This window comes from Acartia tonsa, chromosome 4 (assembly GCF_053477335.1).
Source record: "Acartia tonsa isolate MP-2025a chromosome 4, ASM5347733v1, whole genome shotgun sequence".
In the NCBI taxonomy this organism is placed as follows: Eukaryota; Metazoa; Arthropoda; class Copepoda; order Calanoida; family Acartiidae; genus Acartia; species Acartia tonsa.
The window spans coordinates 55,210,764-55,229,475 of record NC_137263.1 but is presented as its reverse complement, the minus strand read 5'-3'; the positions used below and the strand labels follow the sequence as shown (position 1 = coordinate 55,229,475).

Here is an 18,712-nt window from a genome sequence, read left to right as displayed (position 1 = left end):
GATTCCTAGATTTCCACATTATGAATCATGAAAGGTTCGTGATTTTATATAAATTTTTATTTTGTATTTAAATACTCTATAGTTAATTCTTGATGTTCTTCCATGATTTTTGAGCTTCGCTACTTATGGATGTTGTCATCCTTATTAAATATACAAAGCATCTCCGCTAATATCTCGAAAAACCAGGGATCTAAAGGGATAAGACAATGGCCAATAAATTTTATCAACAGCCCTAATGATAATACACAAAATTATCCCTTTTGTATATTACAATTAGTGGTTGAATCGTTTGGACGTTCAACTAAATGAACCAACCAATTAAAGGAAACCGCTAGTATGGTATATGTAAATATACATATTAGCTCCTATACTAAAAAAGCGTTATTTTAGATTGAGGAAATGCGACGGCACTATGAGGAAAAACTTCAGCAAGTTAATGAAAGATCTGTTTCTGTAACAGCGCCATCATATACAGAAATGTAAGTATGAATAAGATCTGTTTCTGTAACAGCGCCATCATATACAGAAATGTAAGTATGAATAACATCTGTTTCTGTAACAGCGCCATCATATACAGAAATGTAAGTATGAATAAGATCTGTTTCTGTAACAGCGCCATCATATACAGAAATGTAAGTATGAATAAGATCTGTTTCTGTAACAGCGCCATCATATACAGAAATGTAAGTATGAATAAGATCTGTTTCTGTAACAGCGCCATCATATACAGAAATGTAAGTATGAATAAGATCTGTTTCTGTAACAGCGCCATCATATACAGAAATGTAAGTATGAATAAGATCTGTTTCTGTAACAGCGCCATCATATACAGAAATGTAAGTATGAATAAGATCTGTTTCTGTAACAGCGCCATCATATACAGAAATGTAAGTATGAATAAGATCTGTTTCTGTAACAGCGCCATCATATACAGAAATGTAAGTATGAATAAGATCTGTTTCTGTAACAGCGCCATCATATACAGAAATGTAAGTATGAATAAGATCTGTTTCTGTAACAGCGCCATCATATACAGAAATGTAAGTATGAATAACATCTGTTTCTGTAACAGCGCCATCATATACAGAAATGTAAGTATGAATAAGATCTGTTTCTGTAACAGCGCCATCATATACAGAAATGTAAGTATGAATAAGATCTGTTTCTGTAACAGCGCCATCATATACAGAAATGTAAGTATGAATACTAGGGTAGCTCGATTTTGGACATTTTTATCTGAGACCAAAGCGGGAACTTGCAGTTGATTTTTATACACCTCTGGACGATTTCGAATTTAAAGACCGTAGGCTACCACACATACAATTATCAAAAATTTATTAAATCGGAACTATGGCTTCATGGTGCTCCCAGAAAAGGCCTTAAGCAAACTTTAGAGGTTTTTGGGTAGTTATTTTAGGAGATATTCTACATTCTTTGACCCGTGAAAAAGTAGCTTCAGTTAAAATGACACATGATAAATCATAATCATTTTAGGAGCTATGAAAATGAAGGCTTTGAAGAAGATGATGAAGAGAAAAAGTAAGTTCTATTAGTTATTATTGTCTACCATATTAAGGGAGCAATGGGCTCTTTATCACACTGGTCCCCAAAGTGTTTTAATAACGTTTTCTTATTCGTTGGCTTAACAACTTTGGGGGCTTTTATGAATTTTGAATTGTTGGTTCATTAAGTTGAGTGTCCAAACGTTTAAACTACTAATTTTAATCAACAGAAGGGTTAATTTTGGATATCATCATTTGGGATGTACATCAATTTAGATTTGTTGCGCAGCCGATAATTAATAAGAGTATAAAATTATCTTTTTCTTTATAATGGGAAAAAACAGAAATGCTTTTTAAAAAAATTAATGGAAGCTGTCCATATTGCCTTTAAAAAATGACGTCATAAAATACAAATGACCAATGAAAGACCAATACACAGACTATTTTACCAATGGCATGCCTATCATGTATTTGTATACATATAGAGATAATGTTCGGAACGAGGAGCAGATCAAGGCCATGGAGAAGTTGAGAAAGCTGCAGGAGGCCATGCTTGAAGGTGGCAAGAGGGCCGGAGACAAGGACCTCAAGGAGCGCAGGCTCAATAAAAAGAAGGCTGCGGAGAAACGATTAAAGGTGAGGAAACATAATTGTTTTAAAAATAACTATACTTCAAGTATACAAAATTGGAAGCCGAAAATAATTACCAACATTCAAGCAATACAATAGCTAAATTGAGAAAGAAAAGTTTAATTATATTTTTTCGTCTGCTAGATCAGGAGTCTTGCAAAATGAGGCAGATAGCTGCCTGGAATATACATCTATACATTTAAATTTATACTACCATTGAACTACCGAAGGATCTCGCTAACCATTGTAATGATATAGGTCCGTTAAAGTGTCAAACTCCCAATATAATTTTTTTTACATTTTCGAAAACTTAAATTTAAAGTTAGGGATGGGGGGTCGATTTCCACCTAACCCAATTGTCACTAGATGCCTCTAGAGGTGTAGCCGCTAGGTACTTATAAAGCAGCTTCGTTACACTTAACACAATTGTTGTTAAGGTTCTTGGTGAAGCCCTGGGTCATGTTGACGGGGAAGATGGCGTGCTTGTCAAAGTTTATGATGATATTCAAACTGAACTTAGGTAGGATATTAATCCTTTTTCGTCCTAGTGTTTTTACTTTTTGTTTCTTGACTACTGGACATTCAGACAGACTGAAATCATGCTACTTTTAGATGTTACATATTTGACATATTTCTTAAAATTATATCCTTTCTTTATAAAAGAATTAGGATATATACACGGATCCACGGATTATTCCTGAAAAAAAAACATTTTTCTTTCTATAAGGTTTTCCTAACTATTTAATTTTAGTGAGAAAACGGCGGCACTGAAGCGGATGAAACAGAGGGTCAAAGGACTCAATAGTGAAATAAGGTAATATAATTATCGCATCGTATTATATACAGTTTTAAGAGGATATTAAAATAAAAAATATATGGTTAAAACCAGTTTTGTTAGCCCCAAGGGGTCTCAGGCTCGGACTAACAAAACTGGTATTATTTTATGATTTTTATTTTGATATTGGTGTAAAATTGTCAGTGATACTAGCCTAAACATAATTTTTCAGTATGGCTGAGAACTGGTTCTAATCCAGCGGATATTTATCAGTTCGAAGCCAAACTGGAAAATAACTAATTCAAAATATATGACACATGTGAACGTTTCAGTGACCTGCACAGCGAGTTTGAGAAGGACCGGCAGGATTACCTGGATACCATCAGGAAACAGGACCAACAGCTCCTACTCCTACAAACTATTCTGGACAAGGTGCAACCAACACTTAGGAAGGATTGTAACTATAGGTAAGAGTGAATGATAGGCCAATACACAGACAAAATTACCAATGTCAGGCCAGTAAACATTTTAATTGAACAATGTCAGGCCAGTATACATTTTAATTGATCAATGGTCCTTAACAGTTAACTTTTTTTAACCCTTCCAACAACAATTTTTAATTTGTTATAATTATCCTATTCATCTGATTTTTAAATTACTGATTCCTATTCAACAAGGTACAAAGTTATAAACGAAACATCTCTATAATTAAATCCCAAAAATGAAAGTATATCCTTATACAGTATCATGTATTTACGCAATTTCGCAACAAATTTATGTACAGTTTTGTTTAGACTTACACATTATTGTTCTGTTTATCTGCTTCGTTTTTATGGATAATGTCATCCTTATAAAAGTTTAAATGGGTTGTAATAAAGTTAATTAGTCTGAATGAAATGTTTTAGCTTTGTCTTTAAGTTCTAAGTTAATTTTTTTCTGCTAGAAACTGTTGAATTATTATCTTATTTTTAGCAATATTGACAAGATAAAATCTGAGGCCAGCTGGAATGACGAGCTCGAGTCCTGGTATGTCCCAGAGCTCGTCATACACAAAACCAAGCTACCCCCAGCAGGTAGGAGACAAAGTATTTCTGTGAAAGGGTTAGGACAATGGATGATAAATTACTTCCCTGAAAAGTTTAATGCTTAAAATTATGCAAGGACTTCCGGTTGCTTACAACACCGGTCCCCGAAGTTTTATGACAACGTTTTCTTCTTTGTTGGCTCAACAACTTTGGGGACTTTCATTGAATTGTTATTGGTTGGTTCATAAAGTAGAAGTAATTATAATCTAAATAAGGGGTAATTTTGTGTATCATCATTGGGGAAAGGGGATGTATAACATTTTATCGATTATTGTCTTATCCCTTTATATCCCATAAATTATATCTTTGATTATATAGCTCCTATCTTGAAAAAATGTCAGCTATGACATACTTTTTTTTCAAAACAATATATATGGTTGACATTGATTTTACAATTCAATAGAAAACAATAGAAATAAAGTAATAAATTACTTAGTTTAAAGAGGTTATTCCTATGATTACATAATATCTTTAATTTTTAATCCGCGCTCGGCAGTCTCGCGTCAGCAGCGACTAAGGCTCAAATTTAAATCATTTTGGTTTCTTTGAAATTTTTCAAAAGAGATTGTCATATTTGGGTCAGGTTTAGACTTCCAGCTTATTTTTTAAAATTGTAAAAGGTTTGAATTCGCTAAGGCTTAAAGGCGGCTGACGCGCGGCTGCCGAGCCCTGAAATATAATTAAATATTATTTGACTTCTTATTTGATGAATAAAGTATGGGTAAAAATTCCATATTTGTTTTTGTATAAAAATGAATAATGTATAATTGTGTTGGACAAGGTCCCATGGGAGGCCTCTCAGGTAGTGTGAGCAACGGGAACGGCCTGCTGTACCCGGACAGTATGGGCATTTCCTCCACAGACTCAGGGTCGGGCCGGGTCAGCCGCGTGGAGCCTGGGCAAGGACTGTCTCGCACGGCGCCGGGCCGGCTGCAAATATTCGATGATGATTCTGGAGACGAGGCGGCCTCACATCTTGTTAAGGTTTGCACTACATCTGTGCTCTGGCCTATTCTGGGTTTTCCAGGGTTTGGGTGCCGTCAATATTGTTGAATTATCAAATATCGAAATATCAGAATTTTTCTTTTTCGAATTAAAATAAACCGAATTTGATAATTCTCAGTATTTAAGTCATTATACAGCTAAACTGCATGTACCTTAAAACCAGTATTTTACAGAACAAATTGATGAATAATCTTAGATTTTAATGTGGCATGTACATTCAGGTGATCTCTTGAATGGCAGCCGCAGGACTGGCAGTGGCAACACTGCTTCTTTGTTGCTTGCCTCTGCTGCAGCTGCTGAGCATGAGGTCAGCAGCAACAATAATGGCAGCAACAGCAGTGCTAGATATGATGGTATTCCTGCGGTTAAGCCAAGGTCTGCCACAAAACTGACAGGCAATGTGGTGCAGATGTCATCACCATCGTTGAATGCATCCGGCACTACTGCTGGTAGCGGAGACTCGGAGGAAACAGATGATGAGGAGATTAGACTAGCCCAGGTTTAGACCAGATGTATAACATCCATTTATATTTTCACTGTCTCACTTAATTATAAAAAAGTCCAACACTTGATTGCACTTTGGGTCACTTTTTTACATTTTACATGTTGAGGCCCTAGAATACAGCTTATTGAAGAATAAGTAATATCTTTATTTAAATTGTTGAAAATATTTTAAAATGAAAATACTATTAAGGCCTCATCATAATTCTATGGCATTATGCACAATTTCTGCCAATTTTTCAAAACCGCTGCTGGCCCACTGTGCATGAAAATGTACATTGCAATTTTTACATGTCTAGTTGTTTCCTTCTCTGCTTTCTAAGTCATGGACATAGGCAATCAATCAAGTAAGTTCAAGAGGTTACAGCAATTGGAACTTTTTACGAAGAAAACTTTTTGGGCATGGCTATAGAAACCAAGGAATATCATCATACATCAACTGCTGTTGCTGAATATATTGTTGTTGCATGCTTTATTTGTTATATTTTTTTTTTGACAAATTTTTTTTGTTTTCAATTATATATTAAAGAATTCAACTAAATTTTTTAAAGATTTTTAAGATGTTGAAAAGCATGTGTAGTCATTAAGTGTTTTTTATTGAACTAAAAGCTTTATATCCAGAATAATAAAGTCTGCTGTTATTAGTGTTTGTTTCAACCCTGCAAAAATAAAGTCTTGGTAAATGAAACTAAACTTATGTTTCAATTATTATCTCTGTAACTATATGTTGCACAAAATTTTATCTTACCTCTGTGGAAAGCTTTTAAGAAGATTATTTCATACATTTATACTATACCATTTATGTTATAATATTCAAAATACAATTTTGTATATTTTTAGGTTTCAAACATAAAATAAATTAGGAACAGAAAAGCAATGACTCAAGTATTTTTCACACAGAGCTTTAGTTTTTCCATACAAAAACAAGGGCTTTCTATTGCAGGATGTAAGGTTAGCACAAAAAAATACTGAGATAAATCTTACCTGAATTTTCTCCTAGACACCTAAGGATTTTATATTTATGAAATCATATTACTGAAAGCTTTCCCTAATTGTAAGGAAATTTTATACATATTTTTTATTATGGAATTAATAAATAAAATTTCAGTCTCATTTAATGCCTCAGCTTTGCATGTTAGTTTGCTCCTGTTGAATATTAACAAATGCACTTCAAAATAGTATGAAATGTTTCATTCTATTTGGATCCTCTTCACTGGTTTCGACAGAAACATAAACAAATTAGTCATTTATTTTTATTACAGTCAAATCAAAGGTTTTGCACTAGCTTTTAATATGCTGTCATGTCATTAAATTGATTTTTACTGAGTTTTTTTTACTAATTTATTTATTTTGTAAAAAAAATTACACATAAATACTAAAGATTGTTTAGAACCAAAGTTTGTAAACGATTTTTACTGACAAAAATTCATTTTACTACAAATGCTGAAAATAATTTATACTAAAAACATTCTCACCATTAAACAAATAGTTTTTAAAAAATGTTCATTCTTACACAAATAAAACAAAAAATGATAGATTATTGTTTTATATATAAAATCATGTCTAGTTGAGACAGCTAATGTTTCCTTTTGGTGAGTCAAACATGAATTATTAAGGCCTTAGTATCGATTTTTAAATAAAATTAGTTTAATGGATTTAGTATATATGTGGATATATTGACAGGGGAAAACTAGTCTTCAATTTAGCTTGCTAATATGGATGTCATATATTGGTCAATTCGTTTATCAGAGGAGGGGATAAGGTAAAGCGGGTGGATCAGAGTACATGAAAATCTGTTGCAACATCCAAGTAATAATATATCGATTATTAGTTCTCTCATTAAGGGTGCCAAAATAAATGCTTTAGTCGCGTTTCCATTTTTTCCTCTTTAAAAGTTCAAAATATAGTTTTTATTTCGTTAAAATAATAAACTTAAAAAAATGAAAATTTTAACTTTAATAGATGTATAATGAAAATAAAGGGAAGGGAAAAATAGCCTAAAACCAATTCAAGACTTGAATATAAATACAAATTAGCCTAAAACCATCCCAGGACCTATGTGATGCTTCCCTAAAATAAAGAAACAAAAGGGTTAGTAGTTATAAAAATCTTAAGCTTTAGACAAAAAATCCTTACTACTTATATTATTTTACATATGACAGACCAAATTATCTGAATATGTTAGCTTTTAGACGAAACTATGGTCTGTGTATTTAAGATATCAAAATCTAGTATTTTTGTTTTGTATTCTTTAATAATGAGCTTCATGGATAAAGTCTAAAGTCTATAAAGTAAAAAAATGATTTAATTTAAGTTTGTGTTCTATGTAAAAAAAATCATGATTTGAAGGTTGATTGAGCATGAAAACAACTCAAAATAGAAAAAAAATTTCTCCAATACTTTAAAAGCCTTTGTACTTAAACTTTCATATGTACAATGTACAATGCACTGTTAATACGTAAAACATACAAAAATTGAACACTGAAAAATTGGAAATTTTACTCTCCTGTCATATGATTGAATAGTTATTTATCGCATCGTATCATGGACAGCTTTCCGGGAATAGTAACACCATCTATAATACAAAGTAGAACGATGTTTGTCTGTCCCTTAAGATATCGGTAACCACTGAACCGATTGGATTCTACTCTTCAGTGTATATACCTATTGGTCTTGTGGTGGTTTTAAGCTATTTTCTTGGGCGGTGGGACACCCCTACCCCCCCCCCACAAAAAAATAAAAATTCCCCCCCCCCAAAAAAAAAAATATTTTTCTTGGGAACACATTAGACTATGAGGAGCACAAGTAGTACTTTTTTTAAAATTATTTCTTTGGGAAAAGCCCCTAGAGGCTAGGGGCGAATCCGCTAGTAAATTATAAGGTACTAGCAGCTACGCCCCTAGAGGCCTCTAGGGGCACTTGAGGAGGAGAGAGTCGAATTTAGTAATTCAATTTCTTATTTTAGATTTTAAAAGAAAAAGTAAAAAAAATTTACGTTTGATGTTTGTTTTTCGTTGAACTCTCTTTCTAAAATTGAGAAATTTTAAAAAAATTTAATTTCTCTAGGGAGGGTGGTGGTACCCTCCCCCAAAATAGTTATAAACCTTCCAGGGACATATGAGAATCTACCCTGTTAAGGAGAACCCGATCGGTTCAGCAGTTAGCGAGATCCTTCGCTACAAACAGACAGACAGACAAACAAACAAACAAACAGACAGACATCGTTCTACTTTGTATTATAGATATTTAGAAGTGAAAACAACTATCAAATGCTTTGTTGATATCAAATAAACATATAGATTTCTAGTTTAAATAAAAGGCAATTGTAATCAAATACACACGATAATTACATCTTGAAGTATCTGGGCTAGTTTTTCAAACTTATGTATTCTTCAAGGGCTGTACTTGTTTATCGGTCAAAAAAATATTTAAAGCGCCATATTCTACTTTATATGTTTTTTCTTTTTTCTTTTAATTTGAACTTAAATTGAACAATATAATTTTGATCGCAATTAAATACTTGCACTTTATTTTTATGTACACTTCGGATATAGAATATGCGTATATTACTTCCACTTACTAATGTTTATTGAGGTTGAAACTTGAAGCTCAGTAACAGCAATACAAGATTATAATTTAATTTCTCGTATTCATTTGAATCCGGTGGATAGGAACCGGTTCTCATGAATACGAAAAAACTATGTCTAGCATCGTATTATATCCAGTTTTCTACGAATATAGAAATGTACAATCATAAGATTAAAACTAGTTTTTTTAGCCGGTGCCTTCGGCACCACGGGGCTAAAAAAACTAGTTTTAATCTTATAATTGTACATTCTATATCCGCGGAAAGCCGTTTATAATACGATACGAGAAATAACTATTAATTATCTTTACGTAAATCTTCTTATTCAATAATTTATATTTTATGGATGTAATTGTACTAAATTAAAAAAAATATTTTTGACAAATTAGTTTTTTTTTAAAACATTAATTTTATTTTGTTAAGGATTAAAATACTATGTAGGATATTTTAACATTTTGTTGAACTTTTCATGGATTTTATTGATTTTAGATGCAGGGGTTCATGGATAAGACACTAGAAGATAATTTTGGTTGCTACGCTATAATTATTGTACGAAACTCTAATGGAATTATTATTACTTGGATCTACACTAGATTTTCATGTACTCTAATAAGTGAAACTTATGGCGGGCTAAAATAATGATAACCGGCTTCTTTACCCCATCCCCTACCCTCCTACTGGATGACCGAACTGGCCAAAAAATGAGGTCCATATTGCTAAATTGACGACTAATTTTCCCCTGTCAATATATCCACGTCTATTCTATGTACATTCATTGCTACGCTACAAAAAAACAAGGATGACAACATCCATAAAAGCGAAGCTCAGAAACGATATGACAGACGAACATTAACTTTTGTTGAGTGTCAGAACTGAATATACAAAATATGAAAATATAAGGTTTGACAAAATTCTACGTAAATTTGTTGCAAAACTTCTTAAATACAGAATTCTGTTTAAGGACATACTGACATTTTTAATACTTTATTATAGAGATGCTTCGCTCATAATATTGTACCTTATTGTAATAGGAATCAGTAATCAAAAAATCAGATCAATCGGATGTTTTTATCACATAAAAAATTTTTATTAAAAAAGTTAAAAAAAATTAACTTGTTTAAAATGGACGTACGGACATTCTGGTAATGTTTATAGAGTTGCTACGCTTTCTAACTCGTACCTAACTATTACAGGAATCACCATCCAAAATTTGAAATCGATAGGACAATTCTAACATGCCTAAATTAACGAAAAAAGCTATTTAAAAAAAGTAAAAAAACAACATGTTTAAAATGAACGTACGGACATTTTGGTAATGATTATAGAGTTGCTACGCTTTCTAAATCGTACCTAACTACTAAAGGAATCACCATGCAAAATTTGAAATCGATAGGACAATTCGAACATGTCTAAATTAACGCAAAAAGCTATCCGTGACGGACGGACGGACGGAAGGACGGACGGACGGACGGACGGACGGACGGACGGACGGACCCTAATTATAGAAAAGCTTCGCTTTTAACAATACCATGAAAATATCCTTTAAATGATAATATTACAAGCAACTATAAAACTTACCAAATGTCTCTGTGTATGCATGTGTGTGTTCTTGTAAGTGTGTGTGTATGCGTGTGTGTGTTCTTGTAAGTGTGTGTGTATGCGTGTGTGTGTTCTTGTAAGTGTGTGTGTATGCGTGTGTGTGTTCTTGTAAGTGTGTGTGTGTTTGTGTGGATGAGTGAGAGATGTGTGTTCATTTTTATATGTCTGTGTGTATGCGTGTGTGTGTTCTTGTAAGTGTGTGTGTGTGTTTGTGTGGGTGTGTGCGTGTGTGTGTGTTCTTGTAAGTGTGTGTGTGTGCGTGTGTGTGTTCTTGTAAGTGTGTGTGTTTGTGTGGGTGAGTGAGAGATGTGTGTTCATTTTTATATGTCTGTGTGTATGCGTGTGTGTGTTCTTGTAAGTGTGTGTGTGGGTGAGTGAAAGATGTGTGTGTGTGTGTCCGTTTTTGTATGTCTGTGATAAAGAAAGAAAGGATTTCATGACAAATTTGAAGGTTACTTATCTACCTATCCAGATAAAGACCTGATAAATCATGTAACATATGCATCAAATAAAACTTATCATGGAAAATTTTTATCTGAAATATCATGAGTTTTATCATATTTATTTCTTCATCAAAAATCTTTAATCTATGAATAAAAAATGCATGTTTTTGTAACGCTCTAGAAAATTTATGTATCGCACCTAATTTATAGACAGCTTTCCGTGGATATTGAAATGAAAACTTATGAAGATTAAAACTATTTTTGTTAGCCCCAGAGGTCCGAAGGCCTGGGCTAAAAACTGAGGTGGATTCTTTAAAAAAAAATTTGCCCTACTAATCGCTTAGTGGGGCAAAATTGTTTTCTTGAAAATTCCACCAAAATCACATTAAAAATCTACAAAAATTAAATAAAATCTTATGTTAATAACCCTTCTAAGATTTTGTTTAATTTTTGTAGATTTTTAATGTGATTTGGTGGATTTTTCACGAAAACAATTTTGCCCCACTAAGCGATTAGTGGGGCATTTTTTTAAGAATCCACCTCTGGTATCAATTTTATCATTTTTATTTTAATATTTGTGGAAAATTGTCTGTAATACGATGCTACACTTGATTTTAACCGGTTGGTATCCAGCAGATATTATTCTGTTTCGAAGCCATACTGGAAATTAAAATGCTATGTATTAAAAACAATTTATTTGATAAATGGATCATTTCATAAAAAAAAATAATTTGCATTTTACCATTCTAATCACAAAGTATTGTCGAAGGCAAAATTTGTACCTAACAACTTACTTATTATAGACGTTTGATTGCAAAACCATTGTCTGAAAGTCCTACTAGTCCATAGTTTGCTTGGTTTGGGTCAAAGCATTCCTCCTACTCTTACGTAATTAAAAAGGCAAATATTTAAAACATCACCTGACAACGTTATACGTCTAACGATACACAGTCAAAGAACGAAGAGAATATTGGAGAAATACGTCTTTCGCAGCTGCTATATAAGATACACTGCTGTTTTTATTGGATATGCATCCTACCAAATAGGATCCGATCAAGTATACAACTTACTTGTTCCGTATGTCTGTCGGTCAAGCTACAAATTATTTTATTTATATGTAAAGGTTGCGTGAATATTTGTCTTTTCCTTCTCTTGTTTTTCTTTTTCTCTCCCTTTATGACCACTGAACATATATTATATAGCTCACTTTGTCCGTTTGTCCATCGATTTTTCTTGGGCTTTGCTTGTGTCTTACTTTTGTAAATCCTTGTATATTTGTTCTGTCATATAGAAAAATCCTGTATAGCATCGTATTACAGACAATTTTATTAATAATTAATACACTTTTTGTTAGCCTGAACCTCGGGGCTAAAAAATTGGTTTTAATTTTATGATTCTTAATTTTGATATATCCGCGGAAAGCTGTCTATAATACGATGCGATTAATAACTATTCTTTTAATGAAACTATGAAACATCAACTTACTATAATTCATATAAAATTATGTTTATTATTCCTTTTTTTTCAATTAAAGTCCATGGAATATGAAAATAATTATATTATTTAATTTACCTTTCATTGACTATTTATAATAACTTCCTCAATAATCAACTGAAAATTGATTTCTCATTTGTTCCCTAATTTCCGAAGTTGTACGACAAATAACCCAACTATTGCAAAAGCTATTTTCAGCTACATCATCATTAATTGAAAAATAAATAATAAGACGACTTATTATACATTGTTCCTTTTTTTCGGAAGTTTGAAGCTTTTTTAGCTAGTAGTAAATATTGATATAGGATGAGGGTGATAAGTACAAAATCGGAAAACAATATTCAACTGACCTTCTCAATATAAAGGATTAAGAATTAATAATTAATTTGATGGTTCGATATATACAGGTCCGGGTGTTAGAACAATAGGGAATAGTTTTTATAGCATCGTATTATAGACAACTTTTCGCAGATATTAAAATGAAAAATTATAAGGTTAAAATCAGTTTTGTTAGCTCCAAGGGGCTAAAGACCTTGGCCAACAAAATTGATAATTAGATTTTAATATTCGTGCAAAATCATCTGTAATACGATGCTGTACATGATTTTCATTATAGCTGAAAACCGGTTTTAATCCAGTGGATATTAATCTGTTTCGAAGCCATACTGAAAAATACCAAATCATATAGTAACTTGACTAGCCTCAAACATGGCTTTCTACATGAGTTAGCAGCCGCGCGTAGTCGCGCACAAGCCGCAGATATAAACTCTGCTAAGGTGCACCACTGAACGGACGGATTACCATATTATAATTATGGTTATAGAGATGCAGCTCGATTATAAAGCTTTAAAATGTCGACTTATTGGTAGCTAGCAGCAGCTGAGTTATCTTGAAAGTTTATGGTAGTATCGACAAAATGCTAATAATGATTTAGTTGTTATAGCCACACACCGTGCTAAAGTTAACAACCTTTTCTATTTGGTAGAAAAGTAAATACTCTTGATTGGTAATTAAAATGCATTTATTTAATAATTATACAATAATATTAAATGGCAAACACATTAAAAGCTTAATTACTAAGTCAACGATATTTGACATTGGTAAATTCCATGACCTCTGATTTAGTAACACTCGCAGCTGGCTAAAATAGCAATACCCCCCATCCAATCTCTTTAACCCATCTCCTCTTCATAAATTCTATATAAAAATCACACAAAAATATTTTATGCATGTGAAAATATAATTTTTCTCTTAATGCTTATGTATATTGTACATTAATTGTTAAAGAATATACGTAGATATTATGACGGGGGGAAAATTTGTCGTCAAATTAGCTTGCTAACATGGAACTCCTTTATTGGTTAGTTCGTTCATGCTGCAGGAGGAGAGTGGAAAGGTGAATCATTTTTTTAGCCAGCTGCTAGCATATATAACTTTAGCAGAGCACATGAAAATCTGGTGCAACATCCAAGTAATAATAATATATTGATTGTAGAAAAGCTACTATACAAATCATGTTTGTTTTCTCGTTTATGTGTTGTAAATGTGCTATAATCGATATATTATTACTTGGATGTTGCACTAGATTTTCATGTATTCTGATAAAGTGATGATTGCCATTAACTAGGAAGCACTGGAAAGTGTCACGTGTGACGTCATAAAAATACGTTTTAATTCATCTCTTTTTTGGGGTTTTCTTTCCCACTTCTCCTCTCATCCTTTTTATGACGCACACATGACACTTTCCATCGCTTCATTAACTAATAATATAACGTAAAGTGTAAATGCAAATAGATAACTTCTAACAATAAAATAGACTTGCTATGCTTAATGGATTTATTATCACTTGGATCTTACACTAGATTATCATGTACTATAATAAGGTGAAATTTGTAGCTGGCTAAAATAACGATCCCCCATCCACCCTCTTTACCACATTCCCTCCCCTCCAACTGGATGAATAATAAGTGATGTCCATGTTATTGTTAGCGACCTAAATTTATGACAATTTTTCCCCTGTCATAATATCCACGTATATGCTATATCCAGTCTACGCTTTCTAAATAATGCTAAATCTCATAAAAATCATATAAGAGTGCACAAAAATATTAAACGCATGTAATAATATAATTTTTTCTATTAATACTTTTATATATTGTACAGTATAATTACATTACATATGTATTGCATGAGAAAAAAAGTACAAAAAATATTAATTTCAGATATGCATGTTCTTAAAAATATTCAATAGACATGTTTTTATTAATTTATCTTAAATAAACATTTTGTACATTGCATGTTGGAATAGTTATTTATCGTATCATATTATGAACAGCTTTCCACCTATATTAGAATGTAAATTTAAAACAAGTTTTGTTAGTCCCGAGGGGCCGAAAGCCAGTACTAGCAAAACTAGTATTAATTTTATGAATTTATTTTAATATTCGTGAAAAAATTGTCTGTAATACGATGCTTTACATGATTTTTTAGTATGGCTGAGAACCGGTACAAATCCAGCGGATATTAATCGGCTTCGACGCCATATTCGAAATATTTCTCTGTAATTGCACTTTGTTCTGTCTTGTTTAATCTTTTTAAGCACCATAAATACTTTTTTTTTATCATTCATTTGCTTGAGGAGTTTTGTACTCTAAAAAAAAAATAGCTGTTTTTAACAAATTATGCCTTAAAAATCTGATAAGTTATTGATTATTAATTTCTGTCAATGGTAAATGGGTTAAATTAAACAATATGCTTTTGTTAAATTAAATGAAAACACTCATAAATACTCAAGAACATTTTTGTTGCAGAAGCTAGCCAAGAGTGAGGAAGAGGATATAGCTGGAAATTATTTCAAGCCAAAACGAGCCAACAGGTTGATGGCGCAGGCACAGATGGACAAAACTTCATGTGAGTAAATTTAATACACAATGGATAAAGAATATACGTGGATATTATGATAGGGGAAAAATTGTCTTATATTTAGGTTGCTAACATTGACATCATTTAATGGTCAGTTCATTCATACAATAAGGTGGGAGGGGATGGGGTAAAGGGATTGGTTAGGGGGATCGTTTATTAGAGTACATGATAATCTGGTGTAAGGATCTCGCTTACCGCCGAACTGATTTGGTTCCCCTTTTATAGTGTGGCTTCTCAAAGGTCCTGGAAAGGTTTATAGCGTATCACCACCCTTCCAAGAGAAATCCAAAAATATATAAAGCTGATCTTACCATAGATTGAAAAGAAAACATTTCATGTACCCCTAGAGGCCTCTAAATACATAATTATTGTCTCATTATCTCATTCTAATTTAAAATTATTCAGCCTCAAGATCGAACCTGTACAGCGGGAGCACCTCGTCCGCCGCCCTGCTAAACTCCACCCTGGCCACCTCATTCAACTCCGGGCTCAACACTGTGGGCCTCAACAACTCGTACGTGAGCACGGGGGGCAAGTTGTCCGGAGCCGGGATGGGGGGCATGGGGAGCAATGACTACAGGAACTGGGGGCAGACTTCTTCTAACCCCACGTGGTTAAGTAAGTTTCTGAACTTAGTTTAAATTAGCGGATGCGTTCCTATTATCTAGAGCCTCTGTATTCAATTGTTTTTGAATATAGCAGAAAAATAGCCTAAAACCATTTAAAAGCTTAAATCTTAAAATAGAATAGTCTAAAAATAATCCGGAAATATGTGAAGATTCCCTAAAAAGGAGAACTAAATCAGTCACAACTCAAAAACCTTATCCTAAATTATAAAAAACAAACTCATGTAGATAGAAAGTACTTAGCTGGATCTTTAAATCATTTTAGTGGTGAGCCAGATCGGGGTTGCCAACTTTCCACCAATGAAAGCACAGCATTTTATGAAATGCCGCGCTGTGATTGGCTGAAATTCGGCGCACCCCGATCTGGCTCACCACAAAAATGATTTAAAGATCCAGCTCTGGTCGAAAATACTGGCTTTTACAAACTAATCAAGATTTTAAAAAAAACTGTCCAATAATTTTAGGACAAAAAGTTTAGTCGCTTTAAATTGGTATAACCTCTACTTTAAATATCTATCCTAATGTAACAATTTTTCAGGTAACGGCGGAAGTACCGGCGGACTGGGCGGATACTCCAGCTCGAGCATACACGCTGCTGGAGATATAGCTCCCATCCGCAAGCCCACCAGGCTCGAGGCCCTGCCGGGTATGGGCGTGGGGGCCGGAGGCGGCCTGAGCAAATCTAATATAAAGTCCAAGAAGAGTGTACCTGTTTTGAATACTATGGGTACTTTTTAAATACTATAAGTACTTTTTAAATACTATGGGTACTTTTTAAATACTATGGGTACTTTTTAAATACTATAGGTACTTTTTAAAAACTATGGGTACTTTTTGTATACTATGGGTACTTTATAAATCTTATGTTTTTAAACTGAAGCAGCTAATAATGCCCATAAAAGATGACGTCATACATTTAAATGACCAATATGAGGCCAGTATAAATTTTACCATTGGCCAATTAAAATGTAAACTGGCACATCATTGGTCATTTGTATTGTATGACGTCATTTTTTATAGACACAATAAGCTGCTTTTTCTTTGCCATCAGATTCTTTTAAATATTTTTATCAATATTTTTCAAATGGAAATCTTAAGAACAAGAAAAAATTTTGGCTATTACTTTATAACATGTCAGCACATTAATTCTAAATGAGATTTTATAATTGCAATGCCACTCTAAAGTACTACCGTGTTGGTCTTAATCTTGGCTTATCCATTTGATTTTCTATTAATTTTAAATATTCTTTTCATCATATAAAAATCACAATATTGATTTCAGCCAAATGTAAATTGTAATAAATATTCATGACCTACCTTACACTTATTTGTTGAACAGCTTTGCTTCTATTTCAAGTATGGCTACGAAACCGATTAATATCCTCTGGATTAGAACCGGTTTTCAGCTAGACTGAATAATTATGTAAAGAATAGTATTACAGACAATTATCTACAAATATTAAAATAAAAATCAATAAATTAACACTAGTTTTGTTAGGCCGGGCCTTCAACTGGTTAAAATAATAATTTTTCATTTTACGATCCGCGGAAAGCTGTCTGTAATACGATACTATTTTTCTTGTTTTGTTAAAAATAATCTGCCAGGTGCAATAATTATAATATTACCTTTTCCGTAACCGATTAATATCCGCTGGATTAGAACCGGTTCTCAGTCATTTTGAAAAATCATCGTATTACAGACATTTTAAGCGAATATCAAAATATAAATCATAAAATCAATACCAGTTTTGCTAAACCGTGCCTTTGGTTTTAATGCTGGTTTTAATCTTATAATTTTTATTTTACTATCCGCTGAAAGCTGTCTATAATACGATGCGATAAATAACTATTCTGATTTTAAAACATGATATGTGATATACATGCAAATATTTAGGCATGATTTTTTTTGGCATTTTTAGCAAATTTCTTTCTTCATTGATGCTTCAAATAATTCTGTAGTAGCTGAAAATTTCATAATTTGGTTCTCTCCCAGTTATAACGATGACGTCATAAATATAAAAGTACCAAATTTTAAAATTGTTCATCCTTTCGTTCAAAGCGGTAAATAGTGCCAAATAAAAAACTACGTCAAACAATACAAACAGCCAATGATAGGCCAGTATACATTTTACCATTGGTATATTTCAATGTATACTGGCCTATTATTGGTTATTTGTATTGTATGACGTCATTTTTTATTAGGCACTATTTGCTGCTTCTTTCGTTGATCATTTTTTAAAAATTAGTAATATATAATTATTAATGAATTGCTATGTAATTTAATTCTCTTTATCAAAAAACTAAAGAAAATGATAGTACTGATAACTAATTGTGAAAATTATAGATTTTTAGAATAATTCAAGATTATATAAGATTATTATTATTAAGTGTTTATCAAATAAATAGTTTATTAATAGTTGGAGTCTTTTATTTATTAGTCGATTAGTAGCGCTGTAATAACAAGTTTCCTTCAATTAGTATCAAAATCAGTGTCATAATAACGTTTTCTTATTTATTGGCTTAATAACTTTGGAGACTTTTATT

The 18,712-nt window shown here is 32.5% G+C and overlaps 1 protein-coding gene across 2 annotated transcripts in view; it reads left to right on the top strand.

Moving 5' to 3' along the window:
- The window catches only part of LOC145317824 (osmotic avoidance abnormal protein 3-like), a 39,047-nt gene extending 20,778 nt beyond the window's left edge, over positions 1 to 18,269 (top strand). Inside the window, exons 15-25 of one of the 2 annotated variants that reach the window (XM_080159095.1) lie at positions 391 to 479; positions 1,495 to 1,539; positions 1,988 to 2,138; positions 2,570 to 2,652; positions 2,884 to 2,946; positions 3,240 to 3,374; positions 3,880 to 3,980; positions 5,219 to 5,496; positions 15,431 to 15,530; positions 15,948 to 16,160; positions 16,707 to 18,269. In XM_080159095.1, the coding sequence (XP_080015221.1) occupies positions 391 to 479; positions 1,495 to 1,539; positions 1,988 to 2,138; positions 2,570 to 2,652; positions 2,884 to 2,946; positions 3,240 to 3,374; positions 3,880 to 3,980; positions 5,219 to 5,496; positions 15,431 to 15,530; positions 15,948 to 16,160; positions 16,707 to 16,906 (1,458 nt within the window). In that variant the 3' untranslated portion in view covers positions 16,907 to 18,269. Of the gene's footprint in view, positions 1 to 390; positions 480 to 1,494; positions 1,540 to 1,987; positions 2,139 to 2,569; positions 2,653 to 2,883; positions 2,947 to 3,239; positions 3,375 to 3,879; positions 3,981 to 4,773; positions 4,977 to 5,218; positions 5,497 to 15,430; positions 15,531 to 15,947; positions 16,161 to 16,706 lie in introns of both variants that reach the window. The other variant, XM_080159096.1, reaches the window with a different exon arrangement.
- The last annotated feature ends 443 nt before the right edge of the window (positions 18,270 to 18,712 follow it).